Source organism: Hemitrygon akajei, chromosome 9 (genome assembly GCF_048418815.1).
Source record: "Hemitrygon akajei chromosome 9, sHemAka1.3, whole genome shotgun sequence".
NCBI classification, from domain to species: Eukaryota; Metazoa; Chordata; class Chondrichthyes; order Myliobatiformes; family Dasyatidae; genus Hemitrygon; species Hemitrygon akajei.
The window spans coordinates 47,429,495-47,449,457 of NC_133132.1; the positions used below are offsets into that span (position 1 = coordinate 47,429,495).

Sequence of the window (19,963 nt, forward strand, 5' to 3'; positions counted from 1 at the left end):
GTCCTGAGCAGTGGTCCACATGAAGCCTTGTTTGTAGCATAATGGCATTCCATGCAGTCGGATCAAAATCACGAGTGTAATCAAAGTTTTCGTTCAAATATCTGAAGCAATGCGAACTGTTCAAAAGTTATGAAACTCTGCTTAGGGCACATCTGGAGTTTTGCTTTCAATTCTGGCCACCTTATTCTAGGAAAGATGTAGAGGTCATGGAGAGGGTTGAGAAAAGGTTTACTGGGATGCTGCCTTGTTTAGAGAACATGTGCTTTCAGGAGAGTTTGTATAAACTTGGTTTGTTTTCTCTGGTATGGGAGAACTGAGGGGAGACAGGATAGAAACTTGTAAGATTATGGGAGACATACACAAACAACTGGTATCTTTTACCTAAGGTTGAAACGGCTATTACTAGAGGGCATGCATTTAAGATGAAGGTGGGAGGGAAAGTTCAGAGGTGGAAGAGGAGGCCAGTTTTGGATCCAGAAGGTTGAGATAAAGGGAGAGATGCAGTAACTGAAAGCAACACTGTCAGTCGGTTTAAAATGGGCATCAAGGACGGTGTGATGCGTTGTTTAAAGTGAGTGGGGGAGAAGGAGTGAATGACATGGGTTTTTGGCTAATGCTGGCTTCCAAAGCAAAATGGTATTTATTCACTTGGAGCCTCTTCCCTCTTCACGTGGATTATCCTGAGTATGAGTTGCTGCAAATGACTTGGTCGGTGACTCGGCCTTCCTTATTTCAGTGACAGACATTTTGCCCTTATCAATCAATGCTGGAATATTGTCCCTACGAGTTCCCAAACCCCATTTTCTTAATCACTTAAAGGATTTGGAATCCTGTTGCTAGCTTCAGAGAGCAACACTCGGGTGTGCTCTGTGATTCCAGAAGTAGTTGCAGGTTGCTCATAGGAATGCGGTCCGGGAGTTCTACAGGCTGGGGAGAAGGAGAGAGCAGTCCAGTCATTCCTGCTGTCTCGGGCTGGCAAGGAATTACAGGACATCCTCTTGGTTCAGTGCGATAAGTTCTTGGAGCATTTAATGGCACTGGATTGAGACTTATGTTTGCAGGATGACATTAGGAAAGCGCAGTCTGGTTGGTGGCAGTAATGCACCTTTAAGTTGGACAGCCGACCGCCATTAAAAGACGGATGAAGTTCAGAGGTGATGTATAGGGGCAGAGAGAGGTGGTAATGCACTGCCAGGAGATGGAAGCAGTAGAGGTGTTAAAGAGGCTCTTACATAGGCAGTTGAATATGCAGAAGATAAAGGGATAGGATCATATACAGGCACAAGTGATTAGATGTCATTAGCTTAATTAGTTTGGCACACCATCACTGTCCAAAGAGCCTCTTCCTGTGCTGTACCTTCTGTTCCCTGTTCCTAATCCAGTAACGATTATTGTTACTTTCACTGTAGATTTCCTGGAGTATTTCATAATACTCTAAAACAAAAGACTCAAGGAATTGCAATGGAATTTGAATTTTCTAGATCAAGCGTTCCCAACCTTTTTAATGCCATGGGTTCCTGCCGTTAACCAAGTGGTTCGTGGACCCCAGGCTTGGGTTGTGTTGGGCCTCACCCTGGCAGCAGAAGGGGGCCTAGGATGCTTAGGTCAGTGTGGGAGTGCAAAGCAGAATGGGAATGACATGCAACTGGAAACTTGGGGTGGCCATTGTGGACTGGATGTACATGCTCTGTAAAAAGTAGCTTGTATGAACCTTGAGTCTTCCAATTTTACATAACCCACCCCTCTGATGGGCTGTTCCCCACTTCCAAACCTCCAGATTTTTCCCATGTTTGTCCCCTTTTCCTGCCCTCCCCCTTCCTGGTTCCATCCATCCACTGTCCACAAAATTCATGGACAGGTTCACCACACTCTCTTCCACAGCTCTGTTTCCAACTGCCATTTCCCTCTCCCAGAATTCCCAATCTCCCCTTTTTATCAGAATCCCGCATTGGCAGCCCTTTGTGTTCTTGATTATCTCCCCTCCCCCAGTTTGCTCTTTGCACCACCTGCCTCTCAATATTTTGTCCTCCCCCTCCATCTGTTACTCACCTGCCATTTCATCCCAACTCCACCCCGCTCCCCTCCTATCCAGCATCACCTGCCTGTCATCTTACACCCCTCCTCAGTCCACCAATCACCTTGCCACTCTTGCCTTGCCACTCCCCTTCCCTGGACTGCCACTTCACCTCTCCAACTCTTAGCCCTGATGCAACGTTTCAGCAGAAAACGTTCACAATTCCTTTCCTCCTGCAGACGCCATTTGAACCGCTGGGTACCTGCAGCAGTATGTTACTCTAGAACTAAACGCTAATATGCAGTACGATTCCTAGGCAATTATGTAAGTACTTGGTTGTTAGTGTCTGAGGTATCCGTTTGAAGAAATTGGCACAGGTCTGCTGTGGTGTTTAATGCGATCATGGCTAAAATGCTGAAGTAACAAGAAACTCCATTAATTCTTGCAAAATACATTGTTAACAACTGAAACTCCCTCGGAAAAAAAGAGCAGTGGGAGGCATTTTGTAAGATACTGAAGGCCTTTGGGAGTCAATTTGAACCACATTGTTAGATGTTATTATCATTACAACATTAGACCAGGACATTCCTTTCTTTTGGGAGCTAGCCATTGTTTAATCATTTCACTTTGAAAAATCCAGCCACATAAATTGAAGTAAAGTCAGACTACAGCAGGAAAAAGACCAAATGATTTTAGTGAACCTGCAGTAATAAATCTGTACTGCATTGTGTCATTGGTGCCTCTTTCACACTTCAGCTTTCTCTTCCACAGACTCTGTCTGTTTCTGGTCTGAAAAGGGGTGGGAGAGGTTACACAGGCTGCAGCTACATCACCAAGCAATGCAGAAAGGGACGGGCATGTGGATGCCCAGGTCAGGAGTCAGCAACCATTAGATAGCAGGAAAATATTGGGTGTGGTAAACAGACTGTGGAGATTTAGGAATGGTTGGCTGCACCCACCACTGAGAGGCAATCAGCAGGTGGGTGAGGTCTTCTTCCAGGGTAGGATTGTATGAAGGCGAGCGGCTATTTATCAACTGAAACTATATGAACACAATAAGATGTATCTTTTTTAAAAATATTTAAGAAATGTACTGTATATTCAAGGTTCATTTATTGTCAAAGAATGTGTAAATTATACAACCTTCAGATTTGCTTGCTCACAGGTAGCCACAAAGCCAGAAACCTGACAGAACCCAATTAAAGAAAAAAAAGTATAAGAATAAAACACCAACCCTCTGCGCAAGAGGAAAAATATAAAAATCATGCAAACAATTGAAGCAGATAACAGCATTTGAAACCAAAACTTGAGTCCTCAGATCCAAACCCCGGAGCAGCCTGGAGTAGGCCCAAAGCCTTGCTTATCAGTTCACCATAGAAACAGAAAACCTACAGCACATTACAGGTCCTTTGGCCCGCAAAGCTGTGCTGAACATGTCTTTAACTTAGAAAAAACCTAGGGTTACCCATAGCCCTCTATTTTTCTGATTTCCATGTACCCGTTCAGGAGTCTCTTAAAAGACCCTATCTTATCCGCCTCCACCACCATCGTCAGCAGCCCATTCCACGCACTCACCACTCTGTGTAAAAAAACATACTCCTGATATCTCCTCTGTACCTACTCCCTAGCACCTTAAAACTGTGCCCTTTCATGTTAGCCATTTCAGCCCTGGGGAAAAGCCTCTGACTACCCACACGAGCGATACCTCTCATCATCTTATCAGGTCACCTCTCATCCACCATCACTCCAAAGAAAAAAGGCCGAATTCTCTCAACCTACTCTCATAAGGGATGCTCCCCAATCCAGGCAACATCCTTGTAAATCTCCTCTGCACCCTTTCTCTGGCTTCCACATCCTTCCTGTAGTGAAACGACCTGAACTGAGCACAGTACTCCAAGTGGGGTCTGACCAGAGTCCTATATTGCTGCATTATTACCTTTCGTCTCCTAAACTCAATCCCATGTTTGATGAAGGCCAATGCACCATCTGCTTTCTTAACCACAGAGTCAACCTGCGCAACAGCTTTGAGTGTCTTATGGACTCAGAACTCAAGATCTCTCCGATCCTCCACACTGCCAAGAGTCTTACCATTAATACTATATTCTGTCATCATATTTGACCTACTATATGAACCACCTCACACTTATCTGGGTTGAACTCCATCTGCCACTTCTCACACAGTTCTGCATCCTATCAGTGTCCCCTGTAACCTCTGACAGCCCTCCACACTATCCACAACACCTCTAACCTCTGTGTCATCAGCAGATTTACTAACCCATCCCTCCACTTCCTCATCCAGGTCATTTATAAAAATCATGAAGGGTAGGGGTCCCAGAACAGATCCCTGAGGCACACCACTGGTCATCAACCATGCAGAATATGACCTGTCTACAACCACACTTTGCCTTCTGTGGGCAAGCCAGTTCTGGATCCACAAATCAATGTCTCCTTGGATCCCATTCCTCCTTACTTTCTCAATAAGCCTTGCATAGGGTACCTTGTCAAATGTCTTGCTGAAATCCATATACACTGCATCTACTGCTCTACCTTCATTAATGTGTTTAGTCAAATCCTCAAAACATTCAATCAGGCTCTTAAGGTATGGCCTGCCTTTCACAAAGCCATGCTGACTATTCCTAATCATATTATGCCTCTCAAAATGTTCATAAATCCTGCCTCTCAGGATCTTCTCCATCAATTTACCAACCACTGAGGTAAAAATCACTGGTCAATAATTTCCTGGGCTATCTCTACTCCCTTTCTTGAATAAGGGAACAATATCCGCAACCCTCCAATCCTCCGGAACCTCTCCCGTTCCCATCGATGATGCAAAGATCATCGCCAGAAACTCAGCAATCTCCTCCCTCGCCTCCCACAATAGCTTGGGGTACATGTCGTCTGGTTCTGGTGACTTATCCAAGTTGATGCTTTCCAGAAGCTTCTGCACATCCTCTTTCTTAATATCTACATGCTCAAACTTTTCAGTCTGCTGTAAGTCATCCCTATGATCGTCAAGATCCTTTTCCGTAGTGAATACTGAAGCAAAGTATTCATTAAGTACCCCTACTATCTCCTCTGGTTCCATACACACTTTTCCACTGTCACATTTAATTGGTCCTATTCTCTCACATCTTATCCTCTTGCTCTTCAAAGACTTGTAGAATGCCTTGAGGTTTTTCTTCATCCTGTTCACCAAGACCTTCTCATGGCCCCTTCTGGCTCTCCTAGTTTCTTTCTTAACCTCCTTCCTGCTAACCTTATAATCTTCTAGATCTCTATTATTACGTAGTTTTTTGAACCTTTCTTATGCTCTTCTTCTTGGCTAGATTTACAACAGCCTTTGTACCCCATGGTTCCTGTACCCTACCATCCTTTCCCTGTCTCATTGGAACGTACCTATGCAGAACTCCACGCAAATATGCCCTGAACATTTGCCACATTTCTTCCATAGATTTCCCTGAGAACATCTGTTCCCAATTGATGCTTCCAATTTCCTGCCTGATAGCCTCATATTTCCTCATACTCCAATTAAATGCTTTCCTAACTTGTCTGTTCCTATCCCTCTCCAATGCTGTGGTAAAGGAGATAGAATTGTGATCACTATCTGCAAAATATTCTATCCTTGTTACTATTGGGTGGTCTATAAAAAACACCCAGTAGAGTTATTGACCCCTTCCTGTTCCTAACCTCCACCCACAGAGACTCCGTAGACAATCCCTCCTTGCCTTCCTCCTTTTCTACAGCCGTGACACTATCTCTGATCAACAGTGCCACGCCCCCACCTCTTTTGCCTCCCTCCCTGTCCTTTCTGAAACATCTAACACTCGAAGTAACCATTCCTGCCCCTGAGCCATCCAGGTCTCTGTAATGGTCACAACATCATAGCTCCAAGTACTGATCCACACTCTAAGCCCATCTGCTTTGTTCATAATACTCCTCGCATTAAAATAGACACATCTCAAACCTTCTCTATCACCTGCCTATCCTCCCTTTTGGACTGCCTCCAAGCTTTCTGTATTTGTGAGCCAACCTCCCTTTCCTCTGTCACTTCAGTTTGGTTCCCACCCCCCAGCAATCCTAGTTTAAACTCTCCCCAATAGCCTTAGCAAACCTCCCCGCCAGGATATTGGTCCCACTAGGGTTTAAGTACAACCTGTCCTTTTTGTACAGGTCACCCCTGCCCCAAAAGAGCAAAAGAGGTCCCAATGACCCAGAAATCTGAATCCTTGCCCCCTGCTCCAATCCTTCAGCCACACATTTATCCTCCACCTCATTCTATTCCTACACTCATGGTCACGTGGCACAGGCAGTAATCCCGAGATGACTACCTTGCGGTCCTGTTTCTCAACTTCCTTCCAAACTCCCTGTAGTCTGCTTTCAGGACCTCCTCCCTTTTCCTGCCTATGTCGTTGGTACCAATATGTACCACAACCTCTGGCTGTTCTCCTTCTCACTTCAAGATATTGTGGACACGATCAGAAACATCCCAGACCTTCAGCTTGTTGTTTAATTGCTTTCATGACATTAATAGCCAGAAGATCGGTTTTATTTAAATGGAAAGATTCCAATGCACCTACCACATTTCAGTGGTTTTCCCAAACGATTGCATGTTTAAATCTGGAAAAGATTAGGGGACCCCTAATGTTAAATGGGGTTAAATTTGAAGAAACCTGGAAGCCATTTATTCAATATTTTCATATGATGTAAGTTGACCCTTTCTGAATCCTTTTTTCAGTAATTTTTTTAATGTATAGAGGAGCAGAGTTAATGACAAAATGTAATTCTAACCGATGAATTATGGCAACCCAATCTTTGTATGTTTTTTTAGGTTAGTTTGTTTTAGTTTGGGGTTTTTTTTTCTTTTTCTCTTTTTTTTGTAATTATAATTATCTTTTTCATGGTTAATTACTAAGAGATTGGGAGGTTAGACTCCATTTGTTACTTGGAATATGTGTTTCTACATGTTAACCGTTATTAACGTATTCCTGATCTCTATGTATTAGTATTAATATTGTTTATCGCAAACTTAATAAAAAGATTGAGAAAGAAAGAAAGAAACAAACAAACAAACAAACATACATACATCCCGGACCCTGGCACCTGGGAGGCAAACTGCCATCTGAGTTTCTTTCCTGCATCCACAGAATCGCCTGTCTGACACCCTGACTATAGAGTCCTCTATCACTACTGCCTTCCTCTTCCCTTCCCTACCCTTCTGAGCCACAGGGCCAGACTCTGTGCCAGAGGCACAGCCTCTGTTGCTTCCTCCAGGTAGGCCGTCCCCCCAACAGTACTCAAACAGGAGTACTTATTGTCTGTCTCCCCAGGCCCCGGTGTGACTACCTGCCTATAGCTCCTCTCTATCATCTCCTCACTTTCCCTGACCAGATGCAGGTCATCGAGCTGCATCTCCAGTTCCCTAAAACGGTCCCTGAGCAGCTGCAGCTCGACACACCTGATGCAGATGTGGCCGTCCAGGAGGCTGGGAGTCTCCCAGACTTCCCACATCTGACACTGAGCACAGAACACCGGCCTCACGCACATACTTCCTGTCTGTATTCCTGCCTTGACCTGTTATTGCCGAAGCCCCACTGAGCCAAAGCCTTTCTACTCTGTCTCCTGCTCCTCCAACGTCCGCTCTATAAATCTGTCTCCTTTTAAACTCTTCTCACTGGCTGATGTCCATGCACTTTCGCAGCCGTGCCCTGATCAAACTGCTGAAGAAAAATCATGTGGAGCTTACATTGTTCATTGTCTCTCGTAAATAAATATGCCTGCCAATATTTTACCACTGTTGACAGAACTCAGTATAGCCTTTCTGAAATTTGTCTGCCAGATCTGCAATGCTACTACAATTATTTAAAATTCATCCCAAAATATTAGCATGCTCTAAATCATCCTTCAAAAGCCAAGAAGAGACAACTATATTGTTGTGTCTTGTTCTCTTCTTCCTATGTTCAGACACAGACATGTGACCTTTATGTTGGCGTAATTCAAATTGTAAACTTATTTTAATGTAACAATGACATGCTCACACATCATTCAGCTTTCTCTTGACAAGTAAAATGGATTTTAACTCCCTCTTTCATCTTTAACATTTGTGGTCCTGATACATATCAGTCCAAAATGTTAACAGACTGTTTTCTCATTTTACTAGCTCTCAGGAAGAGCCCAGACTAATTTCTCTCCCTACTAATGTTGCTCGGTCTGCTGAATGCTTCTAACACGCTCTGCTTTGGTTTCACTACTTCGACAGTGCAAAGTTCAAAATTAATTTATTATCAAAGTACATATATGTCACTATATACTACCCTAGAAAGGAAGATATATATTAGGAAGACATTTGATTAAAAGTTTTTGATATGCAGCTACAATACTTCTTTCTGTCTCTACAAATATTGCCTAGCATCCTATGTTTTCTAATATTTTCTGTTTGTTTTTAAATTTGGGATTTCAGCATTTGCTCTTTGCTGCTTTTGAAATGAGCATATGTCAGGCATCACAGAAATGCACCAGGTGTGTAGAGAAAAAGTAGGAGTGACAGTAAAATAGAAATTAGGAAAGCAGAGAGAGAGTAAAAAAAATAGTAAAAACCAAAGAAAATCCAATGTTTTAAGTACGTGAAGAGCAAGAAGATAAGAAAGAACATAGTGGAGACTATAATAAACCATAATCTCTGACCTTCTGTATGAAGTCAGAGATTAATTTTTTGATCAATAAAAATACTGCAACTGGAGGAAATCAGCTGGACAAGCAGTATTTGATGGGGCAAAGGAACTGTCGAAGTTTTGAGGTGATGAATTTTTTGAGACTAGCTTCACAAAAATAAGAGCTTATGTTGTAGTTACAGTCAAGGACTCATCATCATTATGAGCCATATCGTATGACGTGGGCGATCATGACCTATGATGGGCAAAGACTAGATGAGATAAACATTGTAAAACAGTAAACTTTGGTCATTCTTGAAATGGATATACTGGCAAGTGCATCTGAAATAGATCCTGGCTATATTAAAGAACAAGGGAGGGAACTGTGGGTGCTTTGGCTTCAGTGTTTCAATCCTCTGTAGCAGCAGGAGTGGTACCAAGGGGCGAAGGGAATGTCAATTTATATTGTGTTTGAAAAAAGGAGAAGGAGATAAGCTGAATTATTACATTTGCTAAGGGAAGGTCGTGTCTGGCTAACTTGATTAAATTCTTTGAGAGGTAGCAAGGAATGTCAGGGTGCTTGGTTTAATTTACAGAGAGTTCAGCAAGACTTTTGACAAGGTCCAAAGTGGCGGGCTGGTTTTAAGAGTAAAAACCCACAGGAGTCAAGTGAGAGTAAAAAGTTGCCGCATAACTGGATCAGTGACAGGAAGGAAAAGAATCACTGGAAAAGCATTACCAGTGGATTGGACTCTAGTTCAATGTTATGATATGTTTCTGATTTCTGATTACCCCTTTTTTATTGCTATTTCGTGCAGTATTGATCAGAGCAGATTGGTTCTGCAGCCTGCATTCAACAAAGGACTTTGTGGATTGATGTTTAAAACTTGGTGTTTTTCCCTTTTTTTTTGCTGTTTGTATGATTTGTTGTTTATTTGTAGCATGTTAAGTGTTTGATTTTTTTTTTGAATGGGTTCCGTGGTGTTTCTTTTTATCCTGGCTCTCTGTGGGAAGATGAAACTCGGTTGTACGCTGCATACGTACCTTGATAATAAATATACTTTGAATCCGGAGCCTCATCCGTACTGGGTTCTTTACTTGTAATGTATATGATCTATATGCAGGGGAGATAAGAAACCTATTGCATGTTGAAAGGTTTCGATAGAGTGGATATGGAGAGGATGTTTCCTATGATGAGGGAGTCTAAGACCAGAGGACACAGCCTTAGAATAGAGAGGTCTCCATTTAGAATGAAGATGAGGAGAAATCTCTTTAGCAAGAGAGTGGTGAATCTGTGGAATTCGTTGCCACAAGTAGCTGTGGAGGCCAAGTCTTTGAGTATATTTAAGACAGAGGTTGATAGATTCTTGATTAGTCAGGGCATGAAGGGATACGGGGAGACGGCAGGAGATTGGGATGAGAGGAAAAATGGATCAGCCATACTTAAATGGTGGAGCAGACTTCATCAGCTTTGATGTCGTTGATGAATAGAATTTAATCCAGAAGAAATTGCAACAACGTGCAACATGCCAGGGGAGTGTACGACAAATGTGAGTTTGTGAGAGGTGTAGACGAACAGAAGATCACAGATCTTAAGGCAGCTGTTCAGGTCAGTTGTTTCTAAATAAAAACAAAAACCATCTGGGATGGTACCAGCTATTAACAATCATGGAATGTAAGAACGGGGAGGCTTTGCTGGGATTATGTTTATACAACTCTGGTTAGCCCATAGTTTGAATACTGCATAAAGTAGTGGATGTAATATTACTGAAAAGAAGTGAGAGGACACTGAGTTTTGCCAAGCTTTGAATCTGGATTGAAAAATTGTAGCTACGATGAAAGATTGGATAAACTAAGATGATTGTCTTTGGATTCTAAGAGAGGAGGGTTTACTGAGGTACGTGCATTTGCAGACAGCCCGGATAGAATAGAAGATGACCATTTTCTCGTAGCAAAGGGTTCAAAAATGAGAAGACGTAGATTTGCTTTAAACCTCTTATTTTTGAATAGTGGAGGGAAGCTGGGGAACAGTTTTTTTCCTCCCAGTAGTAAGGATCTGGAACTCCTTGAAAGGATGATTACACATAAATATTCAACACATAAACAGTACTTGGATATTTATTTGAAGAGCAATGATTAGCAGGGCTACTCATTTAAAATACTGAAAAAAGAGATTAAGTTTATGAGCAATTCTTTGACTGACACAATGGGTTGAATAGCCTCCTTCATTGTATGTTTTCCGTGACTCCCTAAATTGTTCTCTTTCTGCATTCTAACTAAACATTGCTACTTTTGACTATTGGCGAATATAAATCATTATCTGCACAGCTACTGATATTCTCTCTGTTTTTTAGGACTGGATGAAATTCTGGTCTGTACGCTCTTGCGTTATTCATAATTTCTGTCATGTTAGCACCATAGAAGTGTGAGTCATAACTGATGCAAGTGTTGTATCTGTACACAACTACATATTGATTAAATAAAAGCAGCCTCACTGGAGATGGCTTTAACTGGTGCATTCACATTGCAGCGAGAGAGAGAGAGAGCGAGAACAATGCGCACGTGTAGACAACAGATCAATTTGTAGTGCTAAGGGGGAGGGCGCGGGTCATTGCTGTGCAAGAAATAGATCCATACATTACACTTCCTCCCCCTTTAGATTAATGTAACATAAAACTGTATATGTACAAAACATTCAATTTCCCTTTGACAAACCATATTCAAATAAACATGTTTCACGATAAAATCATAACTAACGTCACTATTCTAAAGAATCAGTCTTTTGGCTGCCACTGTCTTTCTTTCAGGGTAGCACCCCTGGACCTGTGGAGTAGCATCAGATTTGACAGGTGTCTTGTCAATGACGACGTTCTCATAGCACCTCTGGACCTGTGGAGCATCATCAGGTTTGGTCGGTGTCTTGTCTAAGATGAAGTTTGCAGTTGCCAGTGTCATGTTGCTGTCAGTGATGATCATCAGAGGTAAGTCTGGTGACTATAATGTGTCCATCTTGTTGGATGCGGTCGACTCAGGTGCGCTCTTCAGTTGAGCATCCATCAGTTGGTCCACTTGACATCTCCATGTCTGATCTCCATCATCCATTGTGTACATCAGTGGTCCAGTTCTTGTAGCTATCCTACCGGGTGTCCATTTGTCTTCTCAGTAATCATGCACTAGGGCTTCCTGTCCAACCTTGAAGCCGTTTGCTGCATCACTTGGCAACTGGCTGAACTGTTTATTCTGCTCTTCCTTCTGTTTTGGGAGGTCTGTGCAAGATCTCAGGTTCCTCTTCATGAACAGAATTGCAGGTGTTTGATATGTTGTCGCATGGAAAGAGTTCTGATACACAAAAAGGAAATTGTCCACCTTGTGTTGTAGAGAAATGTCCTCATTGTCCATAGCTTTAATGGACTTCTTGAAGTCTTGGATAAACCTTTCAACCCACCCGTTCTTTGCTGGGTGGTGAGGAGCTGACTTGAAATGACTGAGGCCATTTATCTTCATGAAGTCGGAATTCTTCTGACACGTACTGTGGTCCGTTGTCACTCACAATTTGTTCTGGTGAGCCCTTTCTCGTGTGGATAGTCCTCAGGGCAGAGACAGTCTTTGCTGAGGTGGTTGACTTCATTGGTATAACCTCTGGCCACTTCAAATGAGCATCCACAGCAATCAGGAACATGGAGTCCGTGAATGGCCCAGCAAAGTCAATATGTACTCTTTGCCATGGTGAAGACGGCGACTCCCACAGGTGTAATGGTGCCAGAATGTTTTGGCATGGGCGAAACTCTTCATCTTGACTGTACCCATGTTCTTCATGCAGATTTTCTAACACTCTGGGGTGTAGTTTAGAGGGAACCGCAACACAAGATCCACACATCAGCGTTCTTCGACATACCGACAGTTGGTCTCGTCTCGCTGAGAGCTCTGGAAACATAGGGTTACCATGAGCTGGCCATCTTTGCATGGTTATTTCATATACTTTTGACAACATCGGGTCATTCCTTGTTTCCCTTTGTATTTCTGAAATTATTACTGGTATCTGGTCCAACAATGTGGTGTGGAACACCTCTGCTGGGTCACAGTATGAAGACTTTTCTACTTCAGTTGCCAATAGTGGAAGATGTGACAATCCATCAGCATTGCTGTATTGTTTAATATCCTTGAACTCTATGTCATAAGAGTGGATTCCTAGGAACAGTGCCCAACATTGTAACCAGGTAGCAGTCATCACAAGAATTCCTTTCCTGGGATTGAAAATGGGCACAAGGAGCTGGTGATCTGTCATTAGCGTAAACTTTTGTCTGTAGAGGTAGTGGTGCAACTTCTTCATTCCCCACACTAGACTAAGGGCCTCTCGACAAAACAGCACCAGTGCCATAAGGGGACGCATCACATGCCAGTCTGATGGGCAGGGATGGGTCATAACGGGTGAGCTGTTCATCTGATCTTATTAGTCTCTTTGTTTCCTTGAAAGCTTTTTCACATCTTTCCAACCATTCCCACTTTGCTTCTGTCTGTACGTTCAATGGATGCAGCACTGTGACAATGTTTGGGAGAAACCAGTGGTAGTACTTTACAAGACCCAAGTGTGACCTGAGTTGTGACACATTTCCAGTTTAGGTGCCCGTAGCACTGCTTCAAGTTCTCTTGTGACTTCTGTTAGCCATGCTTGTCAATGACATGTCCACAATATGAGGTTTCATTCTTGAAAAGCTCTCATTTCTCTCTCTTTGTGCACAGACCATACTCACTCAGCCTGGTAAGCACTTTGCCAAGGTTCTGGAGGTGCTGCTCATCATTTTTGCCAGTCACGATGATGTCATCAAGGTAACATTGTGTTCCTGGGCTACATTGAAGCACTTGGTCCATTGCTCTGTGCCAAGTTGCTGGAGCTGATACGACTCTAAAGGCGAGACAATTATACTGGAACAATCCCTTGTGAGTGTTGATTGTGAGGAACTTCCTGCTTGACTCCTCAATCTCCACTTGCAGGTAGGCTTGTGACAAGTGGATCTTTGGAAACCTCTCCCCACCTGCCAAAGATGCAAAAATGTCTTCTATTTGTGGCAGGGGATACTGCACAGTACGTAGCACCGGGTTGATGCTCACTTTAAGATCCCCATATATGCAAATTGCTCCGGCCTTCCCTTCTTGATTACTGGGACAATGGGCGTGACCCAATCACTCCACTCATCCTTGGAGTGAATTCCAGATGCCTCCAAGCTCTGCATCCACTTTAGGACCTAGTGTGTAAGGCACTGGACACGCTTCATGAAATCTTGGTGTTGCTGTTTCATCCAGTTCAATTCAGGCCTTTCTTGCCTTTGAGTTTACCGATCCCCTTCTCAAACACCTTCTCATTAGCGTTAAGCAGCTGTGCCAGTCTCTGGTTGGTGCTACCATTTGGGCCGCCATCGCCTGTTGATGCCACACTGAGACCTTTGTTTGAGTGCCAGTCTAGTTGGATTTCGCTCAACCATTCATGTCTGAAAAGTACTGGCCCTCCACTTTTAAACACACAAAGCTCTGACTGCTAACAGTGTTTGGCCTCAGTACATCACATACACTTTGCCTTTGGGAGACACATTTTTCGCCTGTGTAGGTCTTTAGCATCACTGAGGTCTTCTCTAATAGAATCTTAGAGAACAGTCTGTTGTAGTCAGCTTCTGGAAGTATGGACAATGCTGACCCTGTATCCAGCTCCATTTTCAGCCTTACACCAGACACGATTGTCGTGATCCAGATGATTTTGCGATCTGCTTCAGTAATACTACGCAGTTCTAGGCATGACAGCTGACCTTTGTCAGACTCAGTGTTGACTGTTTCACATTCGGTCACTTTATGTATTTGCTTAGTTTTGTGTGTGGAACTTTTCACTCGGTGTGGCTTTCCTCTTTAGTCGTGCTTTATGTTTGACTTGCACACTCTCTCTACATGACCTTGTTTATGATACTTTCTAAAATCTTTTTATTTGAACCAACAGTTATTTGTGGGAGGATTTGTCATGATAAGATGTTTGGCTTTTTGCACCATTCAGGGACATTTTGTACATTTCACATTTTAACCTCCTTTTCTGTAGTTCTGTTGCATCCTTCGCTGCGGTCACCGCTGATATTGCAATGGTCAACACCCATTTTAAGGTTACGTCTCTTTCTGACAGTAGCCTCTTCTGAGTGCTTTGACTATGCATGCCACATACAAGCCTGTGCCTTAATGCATTAAAAATTCCATCTCTAAAGTCGCAGTACTGGGAATGTTTGTGCAACTCTGCAATGTATTCAGAAATGCTTTTATCCTTTGACTGGTTCCTTTTGTAAAATCTAAATCTCTCAGCTATTACCACTGGTTTAGGGCTCAAGTGATTTTGTAGAATTATAACAATTCGGTCAAACTTCTTGCTTTCTGGCTTTTCGGGAGTTACTAAGTTGTGTAAGAGACTGTATGTTCTTGGACGCATCAAGCTAAGAAGAGCGGGTGCTTTGTTTTGCTCTTCCACATTGTTCACGTTACAATACAGTTCAACCCTCTCAATATATGACTCTCAGTCTTCATTAGCACTATCTAATTAGTTAACTTTCATGACAGATTATTTTAATTTTAAATTATACTAGTCGCACATCTTTCACTGCGTGCTCAGCTGTACTCACGTGTCCCTTGGTTAGCCCCTGTGACGGATTTCCATACTGTTCAACTCTTCCCTTGTGTTGTTTTGTACCGGAACTGACAATGCACTCTGTGATATTTTCTGACCTTCAGGTTCGTACTTGTCACCAATTTGGTGTGTCTGTGCACAACCACATATCGATTAATTAAAAGCACACACACTGGAGGTGGCTTTAACTGGTGTATTCACATTGCAACGAGAGAGAGAGAAAACAAAGTGCACGGGCAGACAACAGATCATACATAGTGCTAGGAGGAGTCATTGCTCTAAAATAACTAGATCCATACATTACAGCAAGTACCTACCATATTTCATGGGAAAGACAGCTGCCTAAATCTCGTCTCCAACATGAGATAGTAGTCTCCATCATGATATAGTGATCACTGTCATAATAGTGTTCTCTGTTGTAAAGTAGTTATCTCCATAGTAAAATAGTGATATCTGAAGTAAGGTCACCATTGTAAAATAGTGGTGTCCGTGGCAAAATAGTGATCTCCGTCGTAAAATAGAGTTCACCAAGATAGGAATTTGATGACTTGCAATTCCGGTGAAAGCTGTTGAAAAGACTAATTATTTGCTTCCAGTAAAGATAGCATTGTCAGTTCAGCCTTTTGTTGTATCAACCACTTGAAGTTCTGACAATCTCTGCATTAGAACAAGTACTAAATCATTCGTTAAAGATGAAAATACATTCAATCACTGCAATTCTGAGATTTGGCAGAAGAATTTTTTTTCCAACATATAATTTCTGTTTATATTTTCCACATTGCCGAAATATTTTAGCTTCAAGTAATAAAAATGTTTCTTTCCCCTTAAAATATCTAGGATCTAATTGAGTACCACTGAAGTACATTTAGGGGCATAATCTGGACATTCAAGTATCGTGTGTGGCTAATTATAACACGCATCAGTCACTCAATGCAAAATCAAATTCCACGTTTCGTTCTTTCTTCATAATTGAAGTTTTACTCTAGTGTGCCTTTACAGCTTTCTTTGAACTTTTTTCTGGTTCTCTACAGATGTGCTATTTATCTAATTAATCTGTTCACCTTTGCTCAGTGGATTTACTGGTGAATCGTTGGAAAACTGGACTACTGGCCCAAAGAGGAATGTTTGGTTCTATGACATGTGTTCGACTCCCAGAGCGTCTACTTCAAGGTGATTATGCAAATTACGAACAGGCAGAGACCATCCAGAATATCCTATACAGCCAGTTTAACATTGAGGTAAGGCTCACATTTTTTTATTGTTCCACTATCACATAAAAAGTAAGACATAAACTGGAAATTACTTGTCACCTGTATAACATTGGGGCAGACAGGTCAATGTACTACGTATTTCAGTAGCAAAGTCTTAGCATCCAGATTTTCAGCAGGCCTAATTTGCTTCTAACTTTCTCACATCATGTCCACACGCAGGCTGTTATTAGGTAGAGGGCCAGAATTGTACAAATGCTCTTAAAGGCAATTCCGTTGCTAACGTGACTGGTAAAATGGGAATTCCAGTGGAGTTCATTGGAAGTGGTTTGGACCAAAAGGAAATGCCACGTATATATGAGAAATAGTAAATGTTTACCAGAAACTGTAAACAACACGTCACCTAACATGTTATTTTATTTTTACCTACTTGAATTTAATTTCTCTGGATGACTTTGTGGGATTTAAGTACATCTCCAGATTAGGAGTTCAAACCTCTGGGTGCTCGCCACAAGCCTGTTGAGAGATATCACCACCAGGAAAACAACATTTTAAGACAATGCAAACTCACTTCCAAATTCTCTGCAATTGTAACTTTACGGGATGTTATTGACAGGTTGAATGGGAAGGTAACTTCTCACCATCTTACTGAAAAGGCATACGAGGCAGCAGTCATTCAAATCAATATCCTTATTAATGGATTTAGGGAAGCGGCCACAGGGCTGAAAATTCCAAAAGACTCGAGGAACAATTTAAAAATATGGAGCTGTAAATGAGAACCTCCACTCACTGATCAATGTGCAATGTCAAGAAGAACACCAATGACAGTCCATTTCCCAGCTTTTATGATTGAGCCAAGTACCAAGATTTCTAAGTAATCCTCTCCTTAGACTCATAGAAAAGTACAGCACAGAAACAGGCCCTTTGGCCCATCTAATCCTGCCAAACCATTTAAGCTGCCTACTCCCATCGACCTGCACGGGGACCATAACCCTCCATGCCCCTACTATCCATGTACCTATCCAAACCTCTTAAACTTTGAAATCAAGGTTGCATACACCACTTGCGATGGCAGCTCATTCCACACTCTCATGATCCTCTGAGTGAAGAAGTGTCCCTTCATTTTCCCCTTAGACTTTTCACCTTTCACCCTTAACCCATGACCTCTAGTTGCAGACCAGCTCAATCTCAGTGGGAAAAAGCCTGCTTGCATTTACCCTATCTATACCCCTCATAATTTTGTTTACCTCTATCAAATCTCCCCCTCAATCTTCAATGTTCCAAGTCCCAACCTATTCAATTTTTCTTTGTAACTCAGGTCCTCCAGTCACGGCAACCTTGTAATTTTTCTCTGTACTCTTTCAACCTTGTTTACATCTTTCCTGTAGGTTGGTGACCAAAACTGCAGACAGTACTCCAAATCTGGCCTCACCAATGTCTTATACAACTTCAGAATAATATCCCATGTCCTGTAGTCGGTGCTTTGATTTATGAGGGCTAAAGTGCCAAAAGGTTTCTTTATGACCCTGTCTATTTCTGGTGCTAATTTCAAAGAGTTACAGAATGCATTCCCAGATCCCGTTGATCTCTGGCACTCCTTAGTGCCCGACTGTTCCCTGGGTAAGGCCAACCCTGGTTGCCCCTACTGGTGCAACGGCTCACATTTGTCTACATTAAGTGCTATCTGCCATTTTTCAGTCCAGTTTTGAGGACTTCATTGCCTCCTGACCCCAGCTCCAGCCTCCCGCCCACCTGCCGCCAGACGCCTTGGCCAGGTCATGGGTCGGGTGAGAGGACAAGGTCAGGGCCAGAGGTCCCCGTGCTGGGGCCATGGTGGTCGCAGTCCGGAGAGAGCGACCGACCGAGCGAGGAGTGTGACAGGGCGCGCCCGCTCCCCCCCCCCGAATAGGATCTATCGGCCAACAAAAGTTTGTTTTAGTAGATCGCAGTGCGGTAGCTGCTCTGATACTTACGAAACCCTGAGCCCAAATTAGGTCGTCTGCAAATATTTTTAGCACCGGGTTCCCCACGAACATTCGGTGTGTTAAACAGCTTTAGAGGCAGCACTCCATGCTAGTAGCGACAGCACTTCCTGCCGGCCGCCCGAGGCCAACCAGTGATCCCTGGCGCGAGGGTGTCACTGCAGTCAGGCGACTGATGACCTTGCGTGGGTTCAAGTTCAACAGGGAATGAGGAAAGCTGCAGCTGACTTCTACCGTTAGTACACTGTGTGGCGGGGGAGCTACACGCACGCGCACTGGGCAGAAAGAACGGAACTATAACCCCACAACCCGGAAACAATCTCTCAACAGTATTTGTGTATTTTTTTAAAATTTTCAGGATCTACTGGGAAAGTCTCAAAGATCAACTAGTTGATCGCGATCGACGGGTTGGCGACCACTACCTTAGGATTTTCTATACCTTGGGTCTGCTAGGGCAACCTCATGCCTTCTTTTAGCCCTCCTGATTTCTTTCTTGCGTGTTCTCTTGCATTTCTTATACTCCATAAGTATCCCATTTGTTCTTACCTGCCTATACCTGCCATGCACCTCCTTTTTTTTTCTTAACCAGTGCTTCAATAAATCTGGAAACCAAAGTTTCCTGAACCTGTTATCTTTACCTTTTATTCCAACAGGCACACTCAAGCCTTGTACTCTCAAAATTTCACTTTTGAAGGCCTCCCACTTTCCAAGTTCACCTTTACCAGAAAACGACTTGTCCCAATCCACACTTGCTAGGTTCATTCTGATACTATCAAAATTGGTCTTTCTCCAACTTAGAATCTCAAGCAGCGGATCAGACCTATCATCTTCAATATTTACTTTGAAACTAACGGTATTATGATCACTAGGTGCAAAGTGTTCCCCTACACAAACTCCTCTCATCTGCCCTGTCTCGTTCCCTAATGGCAGATAAAGTATTGCACAATCTCTTGTCGGGACTTATATGTACTGATTAAGGAAGCTTTCCTGAACACATTTAACAAACTCTATCCCATCAAGTCCTTTTACAGTATGGGAATCCCAGTCAATTTGTGAGAAGTTGAAATCACCCACTACCACAAACTTATGTTTCTTGCAACAGTCTACAATTTCTCTACAAATTTGTTCCTCTAAACCCCTCAGGCTGTTGGATGATCTGTAATTTAGCCCCATTAACATGGTCATACCTTTCTTATTACTTAGTTCAATCCATAATGCCTCATTAGACAGATTCTCTAGTCTGTCCTGACTGAGCCCTGACTGGTAAAGCTACCCCTGCCCCCTTTAAGCCCTCTCACTCCATCATGCCTAAAACAATGAAACCCGGAATATTGAGCTGCCAGTCCTGCCCCTCCTGCAACCACGTCTCACTAATGGCTACAATGTCAATTCCATGTGTTGATCCATGCCCTAAGCTCATCTGCCCTTCCTGCAATACGTGTTGCCCTGAAATATACGTA

General features: G+C 42.8%; 1 protein-coding gene across 2 annotated transcripts in view; it reads left to right on the top strand.

The window, feature by feature from the left end:
- LOC140733086 (uncharacterized) overlaps positions 1-19,963 on the top strand; it is a 139,094-nt gene that overhangs the window by 77,589 nt on the left and 41,542 nt on the right. For both annotated transcript variants that reach the window (XM_073055920.1, XM_073055919.1), the window contains exon 10: positions 16,385-16,551. In XM_073055920.1, coding sequence (XP_072912021.1) covers positions 16,385-16,487 — 103 coding nt within the window. In that variant the 3' untranslated portion in view covers positions 16,488-16,551. The remainder of the gene's footprint in view (positions 1-16,384; positions 16,552-19,963) is intronic.